The sequence below is a fragment of the Malus domestica genome, chromosome 07 (genome assembly GCF_042453785.1).
Source record: "Malus domestica chromosome 07, GDT2T_hap1".
Classification (NCBI taxonomy): Eukaryota; Viridiplantae; Streptophyta; class Magnoliopsida; order Rosales; family Rosaceae; genus Malus; species Malus domestica.
The window spans coordinates 25,297,225-25,314,038 of record NC_091667.1 but is presented as its reverse complement, the minus strand read 5'-3'; the positions used below and the strand labels follow the sequence as shown (position 1 = coordinate 25,314,038).

The 16,814-nt window shown below is 41.6% G+C and overlaps 1 protein-coding gene and 1 pseudogene across 1 annotated transcript; one reads left to right on the top strand and one right to left on the bottom strand.

Annotated features, from left to right (window-relative positions):
- Nucleotides 1-252: 252 nt before the first annotated feature.
- LOC103420999 (GCN5-related N-acetyltransferase 4, chloroplastic-like) lies at nt 253-2,398 on the top strand. The gene is made up of 3 exons (XM_008359033.4): nt 253-550; nt 1,079-1,475; nt 1,858-2,398. Exons 1-3 carry the CDS (start codon nt 346-348, stop codon nt 2,144-2,146), a joined length of 891 nt encoding a protein of 296 aa, XP_008357255.3. The 5' UTR covers nt 253-345; the 3' UTR covers nt 2,147-2,398.
- An 8,600-nt stretch (nt 2,399-10,998) lies between these two features.
- On the bottom strand, nt 10,999-14,732 carry LOC103440826 (uncharacterized; annotated as a pseudogene).
- Between the last annotated feature and the right edge of the window lie 2,082 nt (nt 14,733-16,814).

Below are 16,814 nucleotides of genomic sequence, written 5' to 3'. Positions count from 1 at the left end.
GCAGACATCATCCGTTTACATTCACATACAAGATTTACATGTGAAAAACGGCAATATCTTCACCGTTTACAGGCTTAACTTGCACCAAAAAAACATGGGCATTTAGTAATTTACTCCAACAAAGTAAAAAAAACATGGGTTTTACTTTCAGCCGAAGTGAAATTAGAGAAACGGCACGGTTCCCAACACAAGACACGTGTGAACGGAAAGTTAGGTAACTCGGTTACTCTTGGCGTCAAACACAACGTGGCTTCCTCATCAGGTGTCATCTTGCTGAAACAAACGACCCCCCCCAAAAAAAAAAAAAAGAATCTGAGAGAGAGAGAGACAAACAGGGTCCAAGAAATGCGGACGATACCGTTGGGAATATCAGCAGCATCCCCAACCTCCTTAAACAGCTCCTTCCTCAACAGTCTCAACCTCAACAGACCAAACCCTCTTGTTCCTCTTACTAGTTCCACTTCTTCCAGGGTTCCTGTTCCTGTTTCTGTTCCTGTTCCTGCCTACACTTCCCCTGATGACCTCTCTTTCCTTAACTTCTCCAAATCTGGTGGGTAATCCCAAAGTTTTTACCTTTTTACTTGTTTTACTTCAATTTCCTTAATTTCTATGTAAGACTGTTTGGGTAATCTGTAAATTTCAGTTTTGAGTTGACTGCTCAATTGGGTTAAACTTAAATCACACGTGTTCATATGGATAACCAAAAGGTTGGATTCCATTTCCCTTTGTTTTTTTTTTTTTTTTTTTTTTCTGATTATTTTGGCAATCAAAGAGGGATTTTCCCGGTTTGCGACTTCTGTAGAAAGCACTTGTGTTCAAATTCCTTCTTGCTATGAGCGCTTTTATTAACAAGCAATTTCAAATATTTATAAAAAAAAAGTGAAGTGCTTCCTACAAAAGAACTTGCAAGGGGTTACGGAGGAAGCACCTGCTATGATCTATAAGCACTTTTAACTTCTTCCGTCAAACATGGCTAGAAGCCCTTTTGGTGGTTTGATTCAGCTGAGTGATTGTGTATTATATAGTTAAATGAGGAAATTTGGGTTTTTGAGGTCCCATTTTCTGGTTTTGGGTGTAGGAGTTTGCAGAGCCAGTCAAGTGGCTGATTTATTTCCCACGGTGTCTCCTGAGATTGTGGTCCGGGAGGCGCGGGTAGAGGACTGTTGGGAGGTGGCTGAGACACATTGCAGCTCCTTCTTCCCCGAGTATTCTTTCCCCTTAGATTTTGTTCTGAGGATTGACCGGCTGGTGGCAATGCTGGCCGGATTTTCTTTGCCAAATGGTTGTAAGAGGACTTGTCTGGTTGCTGTGATTGGTAATGCTGGTGATGAAACGTTCCTCTTCGGGAGGGATGATTTTAAGGTTGGCGGTTTTGATGGGAAGTTCAGTCTCAGTAGGAGGTATGTGGCTGGAATATTGACTGTGGATACTGTTGCTGATTTTCTTCCGAGAAAGGGGCCTCTTCGGCAGAGAAGGTGAGTTCATAATTACTTAAAAGCCCTGAGCAGCTTTTTGTTTACTACTTACTAGTAGAGTTAAATTTTGGATGAAACTTATTTGTTAGCCATTACGGACTATTCATCCGTGTCTCTTCTGAATTTCTCTTCCTCGCATCAGCTGTTGTAGCTCAAATTTCTTCTGTTGTGCATACATAAATGATGTGTTCTGAGAGTGGGAAATTGGAAATGATACAGTGATCGCTAGCCCCGTTTGTAGACTGACCATTCTATTCAGTTGTCATTAACGAGAGTTCAATTCTGCAAAGCATTAATCTGGTGACATCAGATGTTCATTGTAAAATTTGGCAAGATATATATGGCTCCTCTGGTATACATTCTTTTTTGCTTTTGTTTGCAGGAAAGGAGTTGCATACGTGTCAAACGTTGCTGTCCGGGAGAGTTTTCGGCGAAGAGGAATAGCTAAAAGGCTAATAGCAAAAGCAGAAGCCCAAGCCAGGAGCTGGGATTGCCGTGCCATTGCATTGCACTGCGACTTGAACAACCCCGGAGCCGTAAAGCTGTACAAAGGCCAGGGTTTCAAAAGCATCAAGGTGCCTGAAGGAGCAAACTGGCCCCAGCCCAAGACCGGTCCGGATGTTCGGTTCAACTTCATGATGAAGCTTCTGAACCCCAAGACTTCTGCTTAGACTCCCTTAGGAACATGTGAAGAAACTAACAAGGGAGACAGACAAAAGAAGAAAACATTTAGTAAGACAAAAAGGAAAGTGGAAGAAAAACTAGGATGTTTGAGAATAGGTTGTATATAATTACACACAAGGAAAGATGCATCTGTGCCATGAACTTGTATTTTTCATTGGATAAAACGCTAATTTTGTAAATATTTGGGGGCAGGTCACGGCATCCTTTGCCCCATTGTCTTATGAAGATATATTTCTGCCTGTTTTATAGTTCAATCTTTTCGAAGTTGTGTAACGTGTCGTGCCAAAAACCGCCTCCCCTGATGTTTACACCGCTCATATTCATCCCTGAACATGCAACCTAGTAACTGAACAGCCATGACCTCCATCGAAGGCCATGGCCATCGTCATGGCGGAACGAAAGACAGCCATGGTACAACAACAACAACAACAACAAAGCCTTTTCCCACTAAGTGGGGTCGGCTATATGAATCCTAGAACGCCATTGCGCTCGGTTTTGTGTCATGTCCTCCGTTAGATCCAAGTACTCTAAGTCTTTTCTTAGAGTCTCTTCCAAAGTTGTCCTAGGTCTTCCTCTACCCCTTCGGCCCTGAACCTCTGTCCCGTAGTCACATCTTCGAACCGGAGCGTCAGTCGGCCTTCTTTGCACATGTTCAAAATCACCGGAGCCGATTTTCTCTCATATTTCCTACAATTTCGGCTACTCCTACTTTACCTCGGATATCCTCATTCCCAATCTTATCCTTTCTCGTGTGCCCACACATCCCACGAAGCATCCTCATCTCCGCTACACCCATTTTGTGTACGTGTTGATGCTTCACCACCCAACATTCTGTGCCATACAACATCGCTAGCCTTATTGCCGTCCTACAAAATTTTCCCTTGAGCTTCAGTGGCCTACGACGGTCACACAACACGCCGGATGCACTCTTTCCATCCAGCTCGTATTCTATGGTTGAGATCTCCATCTAATTCTCCGTTCTCTTGCAAGATAGATCCTAGGTAGCGAAAACGATCGCTTTTTGTGAGCTTCGCTAGATTGCTCCGGTCATTAGTGTGGATAAGTATATAAATGGATAGAGATAGGAAAGCAAACACAAGATGTACGTGGTTCACCCAGATTGGCTACGTCCACGGAATAGAAGAGTTCTCATTAATTGTGAAGGGTTTACACAAGTACATAGGTTCAAGCTCTCATTTAGTGAGTACAAGTGAATGATTTAGTACAAATGACATTAGGAAATATTGTGGGAGAATGATCTCGTAATCACGAAACTTCTAAGTATCGGAGTGTGGTGTCGTCTTGACTTGCCTTATCTGTCTCATAGGTAGATGTGGCATCTTCTCTGGAAGTACTCTTCCTCCATCCAGGGGTGGTATCTTTAACTGGTGGAGATGCACAAGGTAATGTATCAATTTCACTTGAAGCTTACTTGTAGTTTCAGGCTTGGTCAAGCGCGATACAAACCATGTAGTAGGAGTCCCCCAAGTCGCCGAGCTAGGGGGTCTGCTGAAAGAGGTGACAGACAAGGTAAGCAATCAGAGCTCCGACTGATTGTTCACCTTCTCCCCATCTTGCAGCAGCATGAAGGATAAAGAGAAGAAAAATGAGAAGAGATGATATGAGATACTTTTGCTTTTGAAGAAGTAACTTTCCACAGGCTTATTCTTGAACTGAGCTGGAGGGTTTTCTGGTTTCCTCCAGAGTATAAGGCCGACTGAAGAATTTGAGGGTCAAAACAAGTCCATCAAATCTAGAGTACGTTCCACCCTGCTGATATGGGATACTTTTGCTTTTGACAGAGTAATGAATGTATCGGCACGTGTGCTGTTACGCTTGTCTCCACATGCTTCCTTGTATCCTTCGCACTTGCCCTATCTGTTCCTCAAGCAGATGCGGAATCTTCCCTGGAAACATAAGATGTTGAAGATGAGTACTCGAGAGCAATGCCAGGTAAGTAATCAGGTAAGGGGTTCCAGGCAGTCAGTTCCTGGCTGGAAGCTTGATTCCAAGTGCTGACTGATTGCTCTCTTTCTCCTTGTCTTGCAGGTAAAAACAAGGCCAAAAGAAAAGACAGGGAAAAAGCATGATATGGGATACTCTTGCTTTTAACCCTGATGATATGAGATATTATTGCTCTAGTATAGCTTGTTTGCAGAGGTATTATCGGGGGGAAAGAAAGCTGAATATTTCGAAAGGCTTCGTTGGGAGTGCCCTCTCAGATATGATGAAGGGTTGAGCATTTTTGCAGGTCTGCCTATCCGTTGGGGATGGAGGTCGACATATATAGGAGTCTCCCTAACAACAAGTAGTAATGCTATTCCTTTACCCTGCTTGGTCATAGCACGGTAGTGGGAGCTGCCAGTTTCACATGTTTTAACTCTGTCAGAGCACTTTGAAAAAGTGGTCTGTGGTATCTGGCTCTCGAGATTCGGAGAACGATGCCTCTTCGATTTTTGAGAAAGCAATCATGCTGGGGGTATGACTCTCGAGATTCGGAGAGCAGTGTCTCTTCCATTTTTGAGGAAGTAATCATGTTGGGAGTCTGGCTCTCGAGATTCGGAGGGCGGTGCCTCTTCGATTTTGGAGCAAGCAATCTTGTTGGGAGTGTTGTCTCGAATGTGAGTAAAGGTTGGGCATGTTTGCTAATCTACCTTGCCACGAAGCACAAAGGTTGACACACAGGGACTTTCCAATTATCCAGCAATGGTACTGTTCCTTTACCCTCTCTTCGATTTTGAGAAAGTAGTCATGTTGGGAGTCTGGCTCTCGAGATTCGGAGGACGGTGCCTCTTCGATTTTGGAGCAAGCAATCTTATTGGGAGTGTTTTCTCGAATGTGAGTAAAGGTTGGGCATGTTTGCTAGTCTACCTTGCCACGAAGCACAGAGGTTGACACACAGGGACTTTCCAATTATCCAGCAGTGGTACTGTTCCTTTACAGTTGTGGGTAATAATATGGTAGCTAGACCTTCAAAATTTATGTGTCTAAACTTTTGTTAGTGCTGTTTCTTTGCTATTCTTTTACCTTTCTTGGTCAGAGCGATGTAGTGGGAGCTGCAAACTTCACGTGCTCAACTTTGGCAGAGAACTTTGGCAAAGTTATTTATGGTACCCATGAGCTATTGTTGCGTGTGGGAAGTGGGTGATTGAACAGTAAGATTCATGTGCTTTCTACTTCACCAGAAGTCTTCGACAGAATGCCCATAATTTCTGCAAAGCTGAGTGTGCGTGTGACAGGTGCTGACAAGGCTAGAAAAGTAGGTGCCTCTTCGATTTCTGAGATCGGCCCTCGTGGTCTCTGAGCAGCCCAGCTTTTGAGAAAGCGAGCGCCTCTTCGATTGATTCGGAGAACGATGCCTCATCGATTTTTGAGAAAGCAATCATGCTGGGGGTCTGGCTCTCGAGATTCGGGGAGCAGTGTCTCTTCGATTTTTGAGAAAGTAATCATGTTGGGAGTCTGGCTCTCGAGATTCGGAGGGCGGTGCCTCTTCGATTTTGGAGCAAGCAATCTTGTTGGGAGTGTTTTCTCGAATGTGAGTAAAGGTTTGGCATGTTTGCTAGTCTACCTTGCCACGAAGCACAGAGGTTGACACACAGGGACTTTCCAATTATCCAGCAATGGTACTGTTCCTTTACCCTCTCTTCGATTTTTAAGAAAGTAGTCATGTTGGGAGTCTGGCTCTCGAGATTCGGAGGACGGTGCCTCTTCGATTTTGGAGCAAGCAATCTTATTGGGAGTGTTTTCTCGAATGTGAGTAAAGGTTGGGCATGTTTGCTAGTCTACCTTGCCACGAAGCACAGAGGTTGACACACAGGGACTTTCCAATTATCCAGCAGTGGTACTGTTCCTTTACCCTTGTGGGTAATAATATGGTAGCTAGACCTTCAAAATTTATGGGTCTAAACTTTGTTAGTGCTGTTTCTTTGCTATTCTTTTACCCTTCTTGGTCAGAGCGATGTAGTGGGAGCTGCAAGCTTCACGTGCTCAACTTTGGCAGAGAACTTTGGCAAAGTTATCTGTGGTACCCATGAGCTATTGTTGCGTGTGAGAAGTGGGTGATTGAACAGTAAGATTCATGTGTTTTCTACTTCCCCAGAAGTCTTTGACAGAATGCCCATAATTTCCGCAAAACTGAGTGTGCGTGTGACAGGTGCTGACAAGGCTGGAAAAGGCTGGAAAAGTAGGTGCCTCTTCGATTTCTGAGATCGGCCCTCGTGGTCTCTGGGGAGCCCAGCTTTTGAGAAAGCGAGCGCCTCTTCGATTTTTGAGATCGGCCTTCGTGGTCTTTGAGCAGCCCAACTTTTGAGAAAGCAAACGCCTCTTCGATTTCTGAGATCAACCCTCGTGATCTCTAAGCAGCCCAGCTTTTGAGAAAGCAAACGCCTCTTCGATTTCTGAGCAGGCGCCTCTTCGATTTCTGAAGCTTCGTCGAGTGCAGATTTTTATAGGGGCTGGCATTAAGTTCCAAAGCACACTTGAATCTCCACCAGTAGAAGCTTCATTCTTGCACTTCTAAGATCTTGATTTGTCCGACCTCTTCTCTCTTCAACACCTTTGAAAATGTCTCCGACCGTCGTTTTGACTTGAACCTTGTTGAAGAGGCAGCCCCGCCTTCTCCAGACAACATATGGCGCCCATCCTTCGTCTCCCCTACTGGTCCTCTTACCGTTGGGGATTCCGTGATGAAGAATGATATGACCGCTGCGGTGGTGGCCAGGAACCTTCTCACTCCCAAAGATAACAGACTACTTTCCAAACGGTCTGATGAGTTAGCTGTTAAGGATTCGCTGGCTCTCAGTGTTCAGTGTGCAGGTTCTGTGTCTAATATGGCCCAACGCCTATTTGCTCGAACCCGCCAAGCTGAATCATTGGCGGCTGAAGTGATGAGTCTCAAACAGGAGATTAGAGGGCTCAAGCATGAGAATAAACAGTTGCACCGGCTCGCACATGACTATGCTACAAACATGAAGAGGAAGCTTGACCAGATGAAGGAAACTGATGGTCAGGTTTTACTTGATCATCAGAGATTTGTGGGTTTGTTCCAAAGGCATTTATTGCCTTCGTCTTCTGGGGCTGTACCGCGTAATGAAGCTCCAAATGATCAACCTCTGATGCCTCCTCCTTCTAGGGTTCTGTCCAGTACTGAGGCTCCAAATGATCCCCCTCCGGTGCCTTCTCTTTCTGGGGCTCTACCGACTGCTGAGACTTCTCCTAAGCAACCTTTGTGAAGGCTCCCTCTTGTGTGCTTATTTTGACTCATGTATATGTACATATTTGTAGCTTATCGGGGATATCAATAAATAAGCTTTCCTTCATTTCAACGTATTGTGTTAAATACACCAAAGCCTTCTTCGCTAAGTTCTTTGAATTTTCTTTTGTTAAAGCTTGTATGTTGAAGCTTTCTGAGTAGAGCATGTAGGTTGGGGTAGTGTTCCCTTAATTTCCCGAGTGAGGAAAACTTCTCGGTTGGAGACTTGGAAAATCCAAGTCACTGAGTGGGATCGGCTATATAAATCTTAGAACGCCATTGTGCTCGATCCTGTGTCATGTCCTTCGTTAGATCTAAGTACTCTAAGTCTTTTCTTAGAGTCTCTTCCAAAGTTTTCCTAGGTCTTCCTCTACCCCTTCGGCCCTGAACCTCTGTCCCATAGTCGCATCTTCTAATCGGAACGTCAGTAGGCCTTCTTTGCACATGTCCAAACCACCGTAACCGATTTTCTCTCATCTTTCCTTCAATTTCGGCTACTCCTACTTTACCCCGGATATCCTCATTCCTAATCTTATCCTTTCTCGTGTGCCCACACATCCAACGAAGCATCCTCATCTCCGCTACACCCATTTTGTGTACGTGTTGATGTTTTACCGCCCAACATTCTGTGCCATACAGCATCGCCGGCCTTATTGCCGTCCTATAAAATTTTCCCTTGAGCTTCAGTGGCATACGGCGGTCACACAACACGCCGGATGCACTCTTCCACTTCATCCATCCAGCTTGTATTCTATGGTTGAGATCTCCATCTAATTCTCCGTTCTTTTGCAAGATAGATCCTAGGTAACGAAAACGGCCGCTCTTTGGTATTTCTTGATCTCCGATCCTCACCCCTAACTCGTTTTGGCCTCCATTTGCACTGAACTTGCACTCCATATATTCTGTCTTTGATCGGCTTAGGCGAAGACCTTTAGATTCCAACACTTCTCTCCAAAGGTTAAGCTTTGCATTTACCCCTTCCTGAGTTTCATCTATCAACACTATATCGTCTGCGAAAAGCATACACCAAGGAATATCATCTTGAATATGTCGTGTTAACTCATCCATTACCAACGCAAAAAGGTAAGGACTTAAGGATGAGCCTTGATGTAATCCTACAGTTATGGGAAAGCTTTCGGTTTGTCCTTCATGAGTTCTTACGGCAGTCTTTGCTCCTTCATACATATCCTTTATAGCTTGGATATATGCTACTCGTACTCCTTTCTTCTCTAAATCCTCCAAAGAATGTCTCTTGGGACCCTATCATACGCTTTTTCCAAATCTATAAAGACCATGTGTAAATCCTTTTTCCCATCTCTATATCTTTCCATCAATCTTCGTAAGAGATAGATTGCCTCCATGGTTGAGCGCCCTGGCATGAACCCGAATTGGTTGTCCGAAACCCGTGTCTCTTGCCTCAATCTATGCTCAATGACTCTCTCCCAGAGCTTCATTGTATGACTCATTAGCTTAATACCCCTATAGTTCATGCAATTTTGTACGTCGCCCTTATTCTTGTAGATAGGCACCAAAGTGCTCATTCGCCACTCATTTGGCATCTTCTTTGTTTTCAAAATCCTATTGAAAAGGTCAGTGAGCCATGTTATACCTGTCTCTCCCAAAAGTTTCCACACTTCGATTGGTATATCGTCTGGGCCTATTGCTTTTTTATGCTTCATCTTCTTCAAAGCTACAACCACTTCTTCCTTCCGGATTCGACGATAAAAAGAGTAGTTTCTACACTCTTCTGAGTTACTCAACTCCCCTAAAGAAGCACTCATTTCATGTCCTTCATTGAAAAGATTATGAAAATAACCTCTCCATCTGTCTTTAACCGCGTTCTCTGTAGCAAGAACATTTCCATCCTCATCCTTGATGCACCTCACTTGGTTTAGGTCCCTTGTCTTCTTTTCCCTTGCTCTAGATAGTTTATAGATATCCAACTCTCCTTCTTTGGTATCTAGTCGTTTATACATATCGTCGTAAGCCGCTAACTTAGCTTCTCTGACAGCTTTCTTCGCCTCTTGCTTCGCTTTTCTATACCTTTCACCATTTTCATCAGTCCTCTCCTTGTATAAGGCTTTACAACATTCCTTCTTAGCCTTCACCTTTGTTTGTACCTCCTCATTCCACCACCAAGATTCCTTTTGGTGTGGGGCAAAGCCCTTGGACTCTCCTAATACCTCTTTTGCTACTTTTCGGATACAACTAGCCATGGAATCCCACATTTGGCTAGCTTCCCCCTCTCTATCCCACACACATTGGGTGATTACCTTCTCTTTGAAAATGGCTTGTTTTTCTTCTTTTAGATTCCACCATCTAGTCCTTGGGCACTTCCAAGTCTTGTTCTTTTGTCTTACTCTTTTGATATGTACATCCATCACCAACAAGCGATGTTGATTAGCCACGCTCTCTCCTGGTATAACTTTGCAATCCTTACAAGTTATACGATCCCCTTTCCTCATTAGAAGAAAATCTATTTGTGTTTTTGACGACCCACTCTTGTAGGTGATCACATGTTCTTCTCTCTTCTTAAAGAAGGTGTTGGCTAAGAAGAGATCATATGCCATTGCAAAATCCAAGATAGCTTCCCCATCCTTGTTTCTCTCCCCAAAACCATGGCCACCATGAAAACCTCCATAGTTGCCTGTCTCCCTGCCCACGTGTCCATTTAAATCTCCTCCTATAAATAACTTCTCCGTCTGAGCAATTCCTTGCACCAAGTCTCCAAGATCTTCCCAAAATTTCTCCTTCGAACTCGTATCCAACCCTACTTGAGGTGCGTACGCACTAATCACATTGATAAGTTCTTGTCCTATTACAATCTTGATTGCCATGATTCTATCTCCTACCCTCTTGACATCTACAACATCTTGTACCAAGGTCTTGTCCACGATGATGCCAACACCGTTTCTCGTTCTATTTGTGCCCGAATACCAAAGTTTAAACCCTGAGTTTTCTAGATCCTTTGCCTTACTACCAACCCACTTAGTTTCTTGTAGGCACATAATATTTATCCTTCTCCTCACCATAACTTCCACTACTTCCATAGATTTTCCCGTTAAGGTTCCTATATTCCACGTTCCTAAACGCATTTTGCTCTCTTGAACTCTACCCTTCTGTCCTAGCTTCTTCACCCTCCCCCGTCTAATAGGATCAAAGTACTTCTTTTGTGTGTCCCGGGTAAAGTTGATAGGAGCATATGCTCCCAAACAACTTTGAGTGGAGTCGTTCGAAAAGAAGTTTCTATGGCCCCCTTGCTCATTTAACACTGCATCCGGGTGCCGATGGAGATACAGCGACCCTTGCTCACTTATCACTGTGCTCAGGCCACACAGCGCGCCACTTACGGGTGACGCCCTAGCTTTAGCGCGATTTTGTTCTGGATTCATTTTCATAAGGATTCGACGTGATCATGGAGTGCCGGCTGTCGACTACCTGACGCCCTCCCCCTCCTCCTTTATCCGGGCTTGGGACCGGCCATGTAAGACATAGGCGGAGTTAAAGACAGCCATGGTACCAGACGGAAAAATAAAATAAAATAAAAATTGCTGTTGCTCGTATACAAATTCAGAAACAGAGAGACCATGATCACAAAACATACAAGTGATGTCTAAAGGCTCACATTTCAAACGAAATCAAAATTGCAACGTTTTAACATGGACAATCAGATGCTCTCATAATATGCCCCTTAGAATTCCACGTTATTCGACGTGTTTATAGTTCTAAACGGCCCGCCAAAGTACGGCAAACTCAATCGTTGTACAGTGGTATTATATAGGTAAACAAATGTCTTCGAGATCCTATGGTGCCTAACAACCAATGCCGGAAAACACTTCTCGAGGCATGAAGATGCCAACGAAGCCGAAGGATTTTCCGCCTGGATAGATGTAAAATTTATGATGCTTGGACAAATTTGTCTAAAGCAGATGTATCCAAAGCTGGGAACTCCTTCACAGCAGCAAGCACAACATTTCCAAGTAACATGGCACCGCTGTTGCTCGGTGCCTGCAGTGTAAAAACTTGTATCAGTTGCAGTACATTAAGAAATGATTGCAAGTGGTGATGAGTTTTTGCCTACCTCTATGTTAAGGGGAAGTACATGATCATGAAGTGAGAGTCTAAGAAGAAACCATCCGCGGTTGCCAGAAACTCCGACCTATTTCCAAGAGCAAATTGGGGAAGCATGAGTGTAAGAAACTAAACAAAATGGAAAGTGACAATAAAGTCGGTGTGAAGAGAAATAACCTTACCCCTTCGTAGTTAAGAGGGGCTTTTCGAAGCTTTGGATCAGAGTCGACATGGTTCTCCAAATGTTTCAGTACTGCTTCTCCATAGCCTCGGAAAGTTCTGAAAGCAATTTATCAGCAACTTCATAGCATATACATAAGCAGAACAAACACTTACAAGAGGATAAACGTATACAGTAACATACCCTCCTTTAAGATCTGGATGACTTTGATGGATCTTTAATCTCAACTCCACTGAAATTTCTGGTTCCTCAAGACCTTCTAAAAGACCGGTCAAAACTTTACTGCCACCACTCTGCCCCGAAGCGCATGCTGAAGCAAGTTTATTTAAAATTTTGACCTGGAAAAGATAAAGAAAGTTGAGCAAATTTCACAAATCACGAGCCGTATGTCAATCAATGGACAATTAATCTGAAGTGTAGAGAGGCCCTGCTGCTGTGTTAAATCAAAAGCCTACCATGAGGTATGCGCCATCATCAAGCCAGTGGTTTTCCTTGAGAGCTCCATGGCCACTTGTCTCAATAGCCAGATGTGATTCCTCTCCGATCGAGTTCTGTATCAACATGTATGCTTAGTTGACAGAAAAATAAGATGCACAATTAAACAGGAATTATTAACACAATGCTGGCTAGAAAGAAATATATAACTGTGTATTTCACGGGCATGTTTAGTACATAGAAAACAATATATAAAATGCAAAAACTATGCACAAAAGATCTATGGCTTGGACATAAAATAGTTACAAAAAGGGAATGGGTGTAAGGAAAGAAGAAAAGGATTTCATTGCCAGTAGCTGTTCTAATTGTCGATGGGTGGCTACAACTTGATCGGTTAGAAAATTTTTATTTGGTTCACTGATAGTTCCTAGATTTTAATGTGCAAACCATGTCTAGAAGGACCATATTTCTCCTAACGCTAGATCTAGGACGAAGAACTCCATTGGGTCGTCCTTTCTAATGCACAAAAACATGCCTAGAAGCACTGTGGGGCTTCTAAAGCTACGAGCACTTCGATGCAAGATTTTCTGTTAGTTCTTCCTTAGTGATTTTGTGTAAGTAATAAACAGTGTAAGAAGGATAACTAGACCGTTTTTCTTACCAAACGAATAGCTTCGTCAATGACATTTTTGTAGCTTCTTTTGAAACGGTGGTGCTTTCCCCCTACAAGAAATTGCTAAAATTATAAGACATTCAATACAATCAGAGAAGCATACCATTTTCGGTTTTTTCGTACCAAGTTTCTTCTCAATAAATGTGGTGAGACCATCTGAGATTCTGAAGTGACACTGTCTGTGACAATAGTTGTTCACGGATGCTAGGAAAAGTATAACCATAAACAATATTTGACACGAGCCTTGGTGCAAAAAACAGAAGAAAAATCTTACCTCCTCAAGGACAATTGCAGACATAAAGGCAATCAGACGATTCCGGTTGAACTCAAGGCCGGTAGACTCCACAGCAGCAGATCTAAGGGCAACACTAATTAGAAAGAAGCAAACAGTGTGAATATAAAATAGATCTATGGGTCGCAAGAAAGTGTACCTATTGACATCTGCATCAAAGATGATCCCCTAATCAGCTTTGTTATCAAGGACTGCCTGGGTGATAGCTTTCATAGCTGTTTTGTCCTCTGGGTTCGGTATATGATTTGGGAACATACCTGATCCAAGAACATCAATTTTATTAAAAAATTCAATACTGTACGTACAACTTCAATATTTTTGCGTTCAACAATCGATATTACCATCTGGCTCCAAGAACTGACTACCAGTAGTGACTGCACCAAGAGGTTCAAGCTCTTTTGCCTGATAAAATTGAAATAAAACACTTATGATTAACTTGAGTATGTATTGAACAAATATCAAACCTTTGTCATCAATGCACAGAGCATACTGCCTTCAAGTTAGAGAATAAATACGAGATAAAAAAAGGCTAACAGTACAGGTAGGAAGCAAATATCAACGTCCAAAATAAGAAAACTTACAGCGAAAAATCCTCCTGCTCCATTCCCTTTGTCAACTACAATATGGAACCCTTCCAGTGGCTTCTCTGAGATTATATAGCACAAAACAAATTGGACAAAAAAGAAGATGAAAGCGCATCAGAGGACAAAAATTTAAATGGAAGGGCAATAAGAGAGCTGCTTACAGAAAATTAAGGGAGGAACTAATAATAAAAACAGGTTTTACGAAATGAAGGAGTTGGTGTTGGACACTGAACAGAGAAGTAAACTACAACCAACATTGCACTTCGTGATAGGGATGAAAAGATGTATCTCAGTACATTTCCACCACGTTGAAGATTTCATAGAAGTCGTACCTATATTTCCTGCAGCTTTGCGGACTGCCTTTACAAGATCAGATGTATATACATTCATGCAATCAACTCTCTTTACGGAGGCAAGCAATTTTTGTCTTGAGTTTGTCAAACCTTCTACCGTAAATTTATCATATATATCTGCAGCACGCTCAAAGATGTTCTTAATGTCAGGTTTCCCAAGACCTCCGGAATTTGTGAAAAATTTGAACCCATTCCTGTTGTAAGGCAAATGACTTGCTGTTGCAATAACACAATATATTAGACGTTACATCAGGGGAAGCCAGTAAAGTATCTATCCAAAAATCTAATTCTCTTATATTTCAACGACACTGAAAAGTTTCAGAAACTAAATATAGTAAGACAAGGTACCAAACCGAAGATTCTAAAGTGTTATTACTAAGTATTATAGAAAATGAAGTACTGAAAAGGTACTTGGTAAACATATCCAAGAAAGCGTATCCAGAAAAGTAAAAAAGAAACCAAATTCGAACAAACCATGGACATACCTCTAACTTTTTTGTAGATATTCAAGAGTCATGGCCAACAGAAATTCTCAAACGTCGGGACCCCTCAGCTTTCTTCTTTTCCACTAACCATGCAGCAAAAGCAGCTGTATTGCTTCTGAAACAGGTTCAGTCAGACTGATTGGCTCTCCTTCAACCCCAGCAATAGCAACACCTCGAATATCACTGTGTATGTAAACATCAGCCCACAAAGAAACACAAATCAAATCAATAATTCCGAAAATTGTCATGTGGCCAAACAGTTGGAAACGTTTTAACTTCAAGACTACTCTATGGTCGCGTCATATGTCACCTGCCATTTTGAAGCTTCAAAAAATCAACTTTGTCAAGTTTGACACTGCAGCGGTAGATGGAGCAGCTGCAAGAAAATCCCAAATGGATATCATACATTATCCAGAAAGGTAAAAATTTATAGGACCACAATGAAATAGTTGATAAGAGATCCAAAATTTTATAATTTGAAACCTAGGCAGGCCATCCAAACAACTCAAACAAAATCTTGTCCATGCCAAAGAAAAGATTTTTATGATGAGCACGAAATAAAAGAGTATTCTAAGGAAGTGTAGAACACTAATTTTAAATCTGATATAGACCTTGATAATGAGAGTCTAGAACAGACCATTGCACTGAACAGTTCTTCGGTTAACGCAACTGCTCCAGTATTTTGATAAGTTGTGCAATTGCATGGATGGAATGGATGTACGTGCTAACTTCCCTCGCGGGAAGAGAAGCATGTTGCGTGAGAAAGGGGCAAAATTGTCCCTTTGATATTGGGTGTCAAACTTCCTACTTAGTTGGTAGCACTGAGACACAGAAACATTTTGGACAGTCTTCTCTGACATTGCTGCATAGAAGGTCCACAATTTTATCAGATTCACGGTCGTCAAATATTAATCAAGAGTCAAAGAAATCTTGTTCGAGTAAATTCTTTCTCTTGTAATATTATTCAACACAAAGTATAAGGTTATATACAATAGCTATGACGTAATTGATGCTAAACTAACTCCTACAATTAAGCTAGCATACAACAGAACAGGAAAATATATTACAATTAATTTCATATCAGCTGGATTGATTCGTTACTTGAATCGTGCTGATCCTTGCCTTCTTTAACAAAGAGAGTTTGTTCATCAGCAGTGTTTGTGAGCCTTGAAACCCATTTCCAAATTTCATCAATATTATTTCCTTGTGAGCTAAGAAGGGTCAATTCTACGAAACAGTGCAATCTTTTGGTATTTCAAACTACAACATCGGAGAACTGACATTCTGAGTAGAAGAGGGTTTCATCTAAATTTATTTACGACATGCGATATGATGTGATAACTACTTGATCAAAACTTGCATAATATCAACAAAGCGCATAACAGATAATAGATAGAATTAGGATTCATGAATCTGCTGGGCAGAATATATAAACTGCAGTTCATGTAGCTGTCAGCAAAACACAGCTCACAATCTAAAAAACGACTCAATGCGTATTTTCGTTATCTTTCATCAATATAATCTACTTATTAAGACCAATTACATTCACTATTAATCCAAACCAACTTCAGATTCATATTTATTAATGAAAACAAAAAAACGCCAGTTTCATGTTCAACAATCTAGCAGAGTAGCTGTTAGGATTGTACTTCAGAATACCAATTGAAAACAAAATTACCAACCCAAATTCCATATTCTCTAATTACGGACTCGTTTAGATGTGCTTTTAGAATAACTAAAAGTGTTTTTAGAGAAAATGTTTTTGAATTCTATAAGTACTTAAATGCTTTCTGCAAGAAGCACCAGTTATGTGCTTCTTCAAGAAGCACTTTAAGTGGTTTTTCAGGATTTACTTGCATCTTTACTAAAGATTGGTTCTAAAAATATTTTCACCAAAAATGTTTTCAGTCATTTTAAAAGCACATCCAAATGAGTTCTACATCAAACCCGAATGAAAAGAATTGATTTTATGCATTAATCGTCACTTTCATAAAGCTAAGTCACAGAATAGAGAAAAACTTACAAAAAAGAGAATAAATTTTTATTAAATGGGAAAGTTAGGAGAATTGATATTAGTTCAAATTTCATAGAAAGAAGCAAAATTTTACCTTCCATCTTATGAAACAAGCTGCGTTTGTTGAAAGAGGGAGCGGAGAAACTGATAGATGCAAGTAGAACACGGTGGTGGAAGGGTAGGTGAACGAATAACAACAATGCTTGTGTAAGAACTCCTACTCAAAATTCAAGTTCGAATCACAGAATATTGTACTTTTATCAATTCTGTTTATCTATTTTTACTACACAATTACATAATAGAGTGTTTATAATAT

What these genes read in the sequence shown, in the direction of transcription:
- LOC103420999 (XM_008359033.4), top strand. Translation starts at nt 346, where the DNA reads ATGCGGACGATACCGTTGGGAATATCAGCAGCATCCCCAACCTCCTTA. An exon ending in CCTTAACTTCTCCAAATCTG is followed by an intron (nt 551 to 1,078) that starts GTGGGTAATCCC and finishes TTTTGGGTGTAG; the next exon opens with GAGTTTGCAGAGCCAGTCAA. An exon ending in GGGCCTCTTCGGCAGAGAAG is followed by an intron (nt 1,476 to 1,857) that starts GTGAGTTCATAA and finishes TTTTGTTTGCAG; the next exon opens with GAAAGGAGTTGCATACGTGT.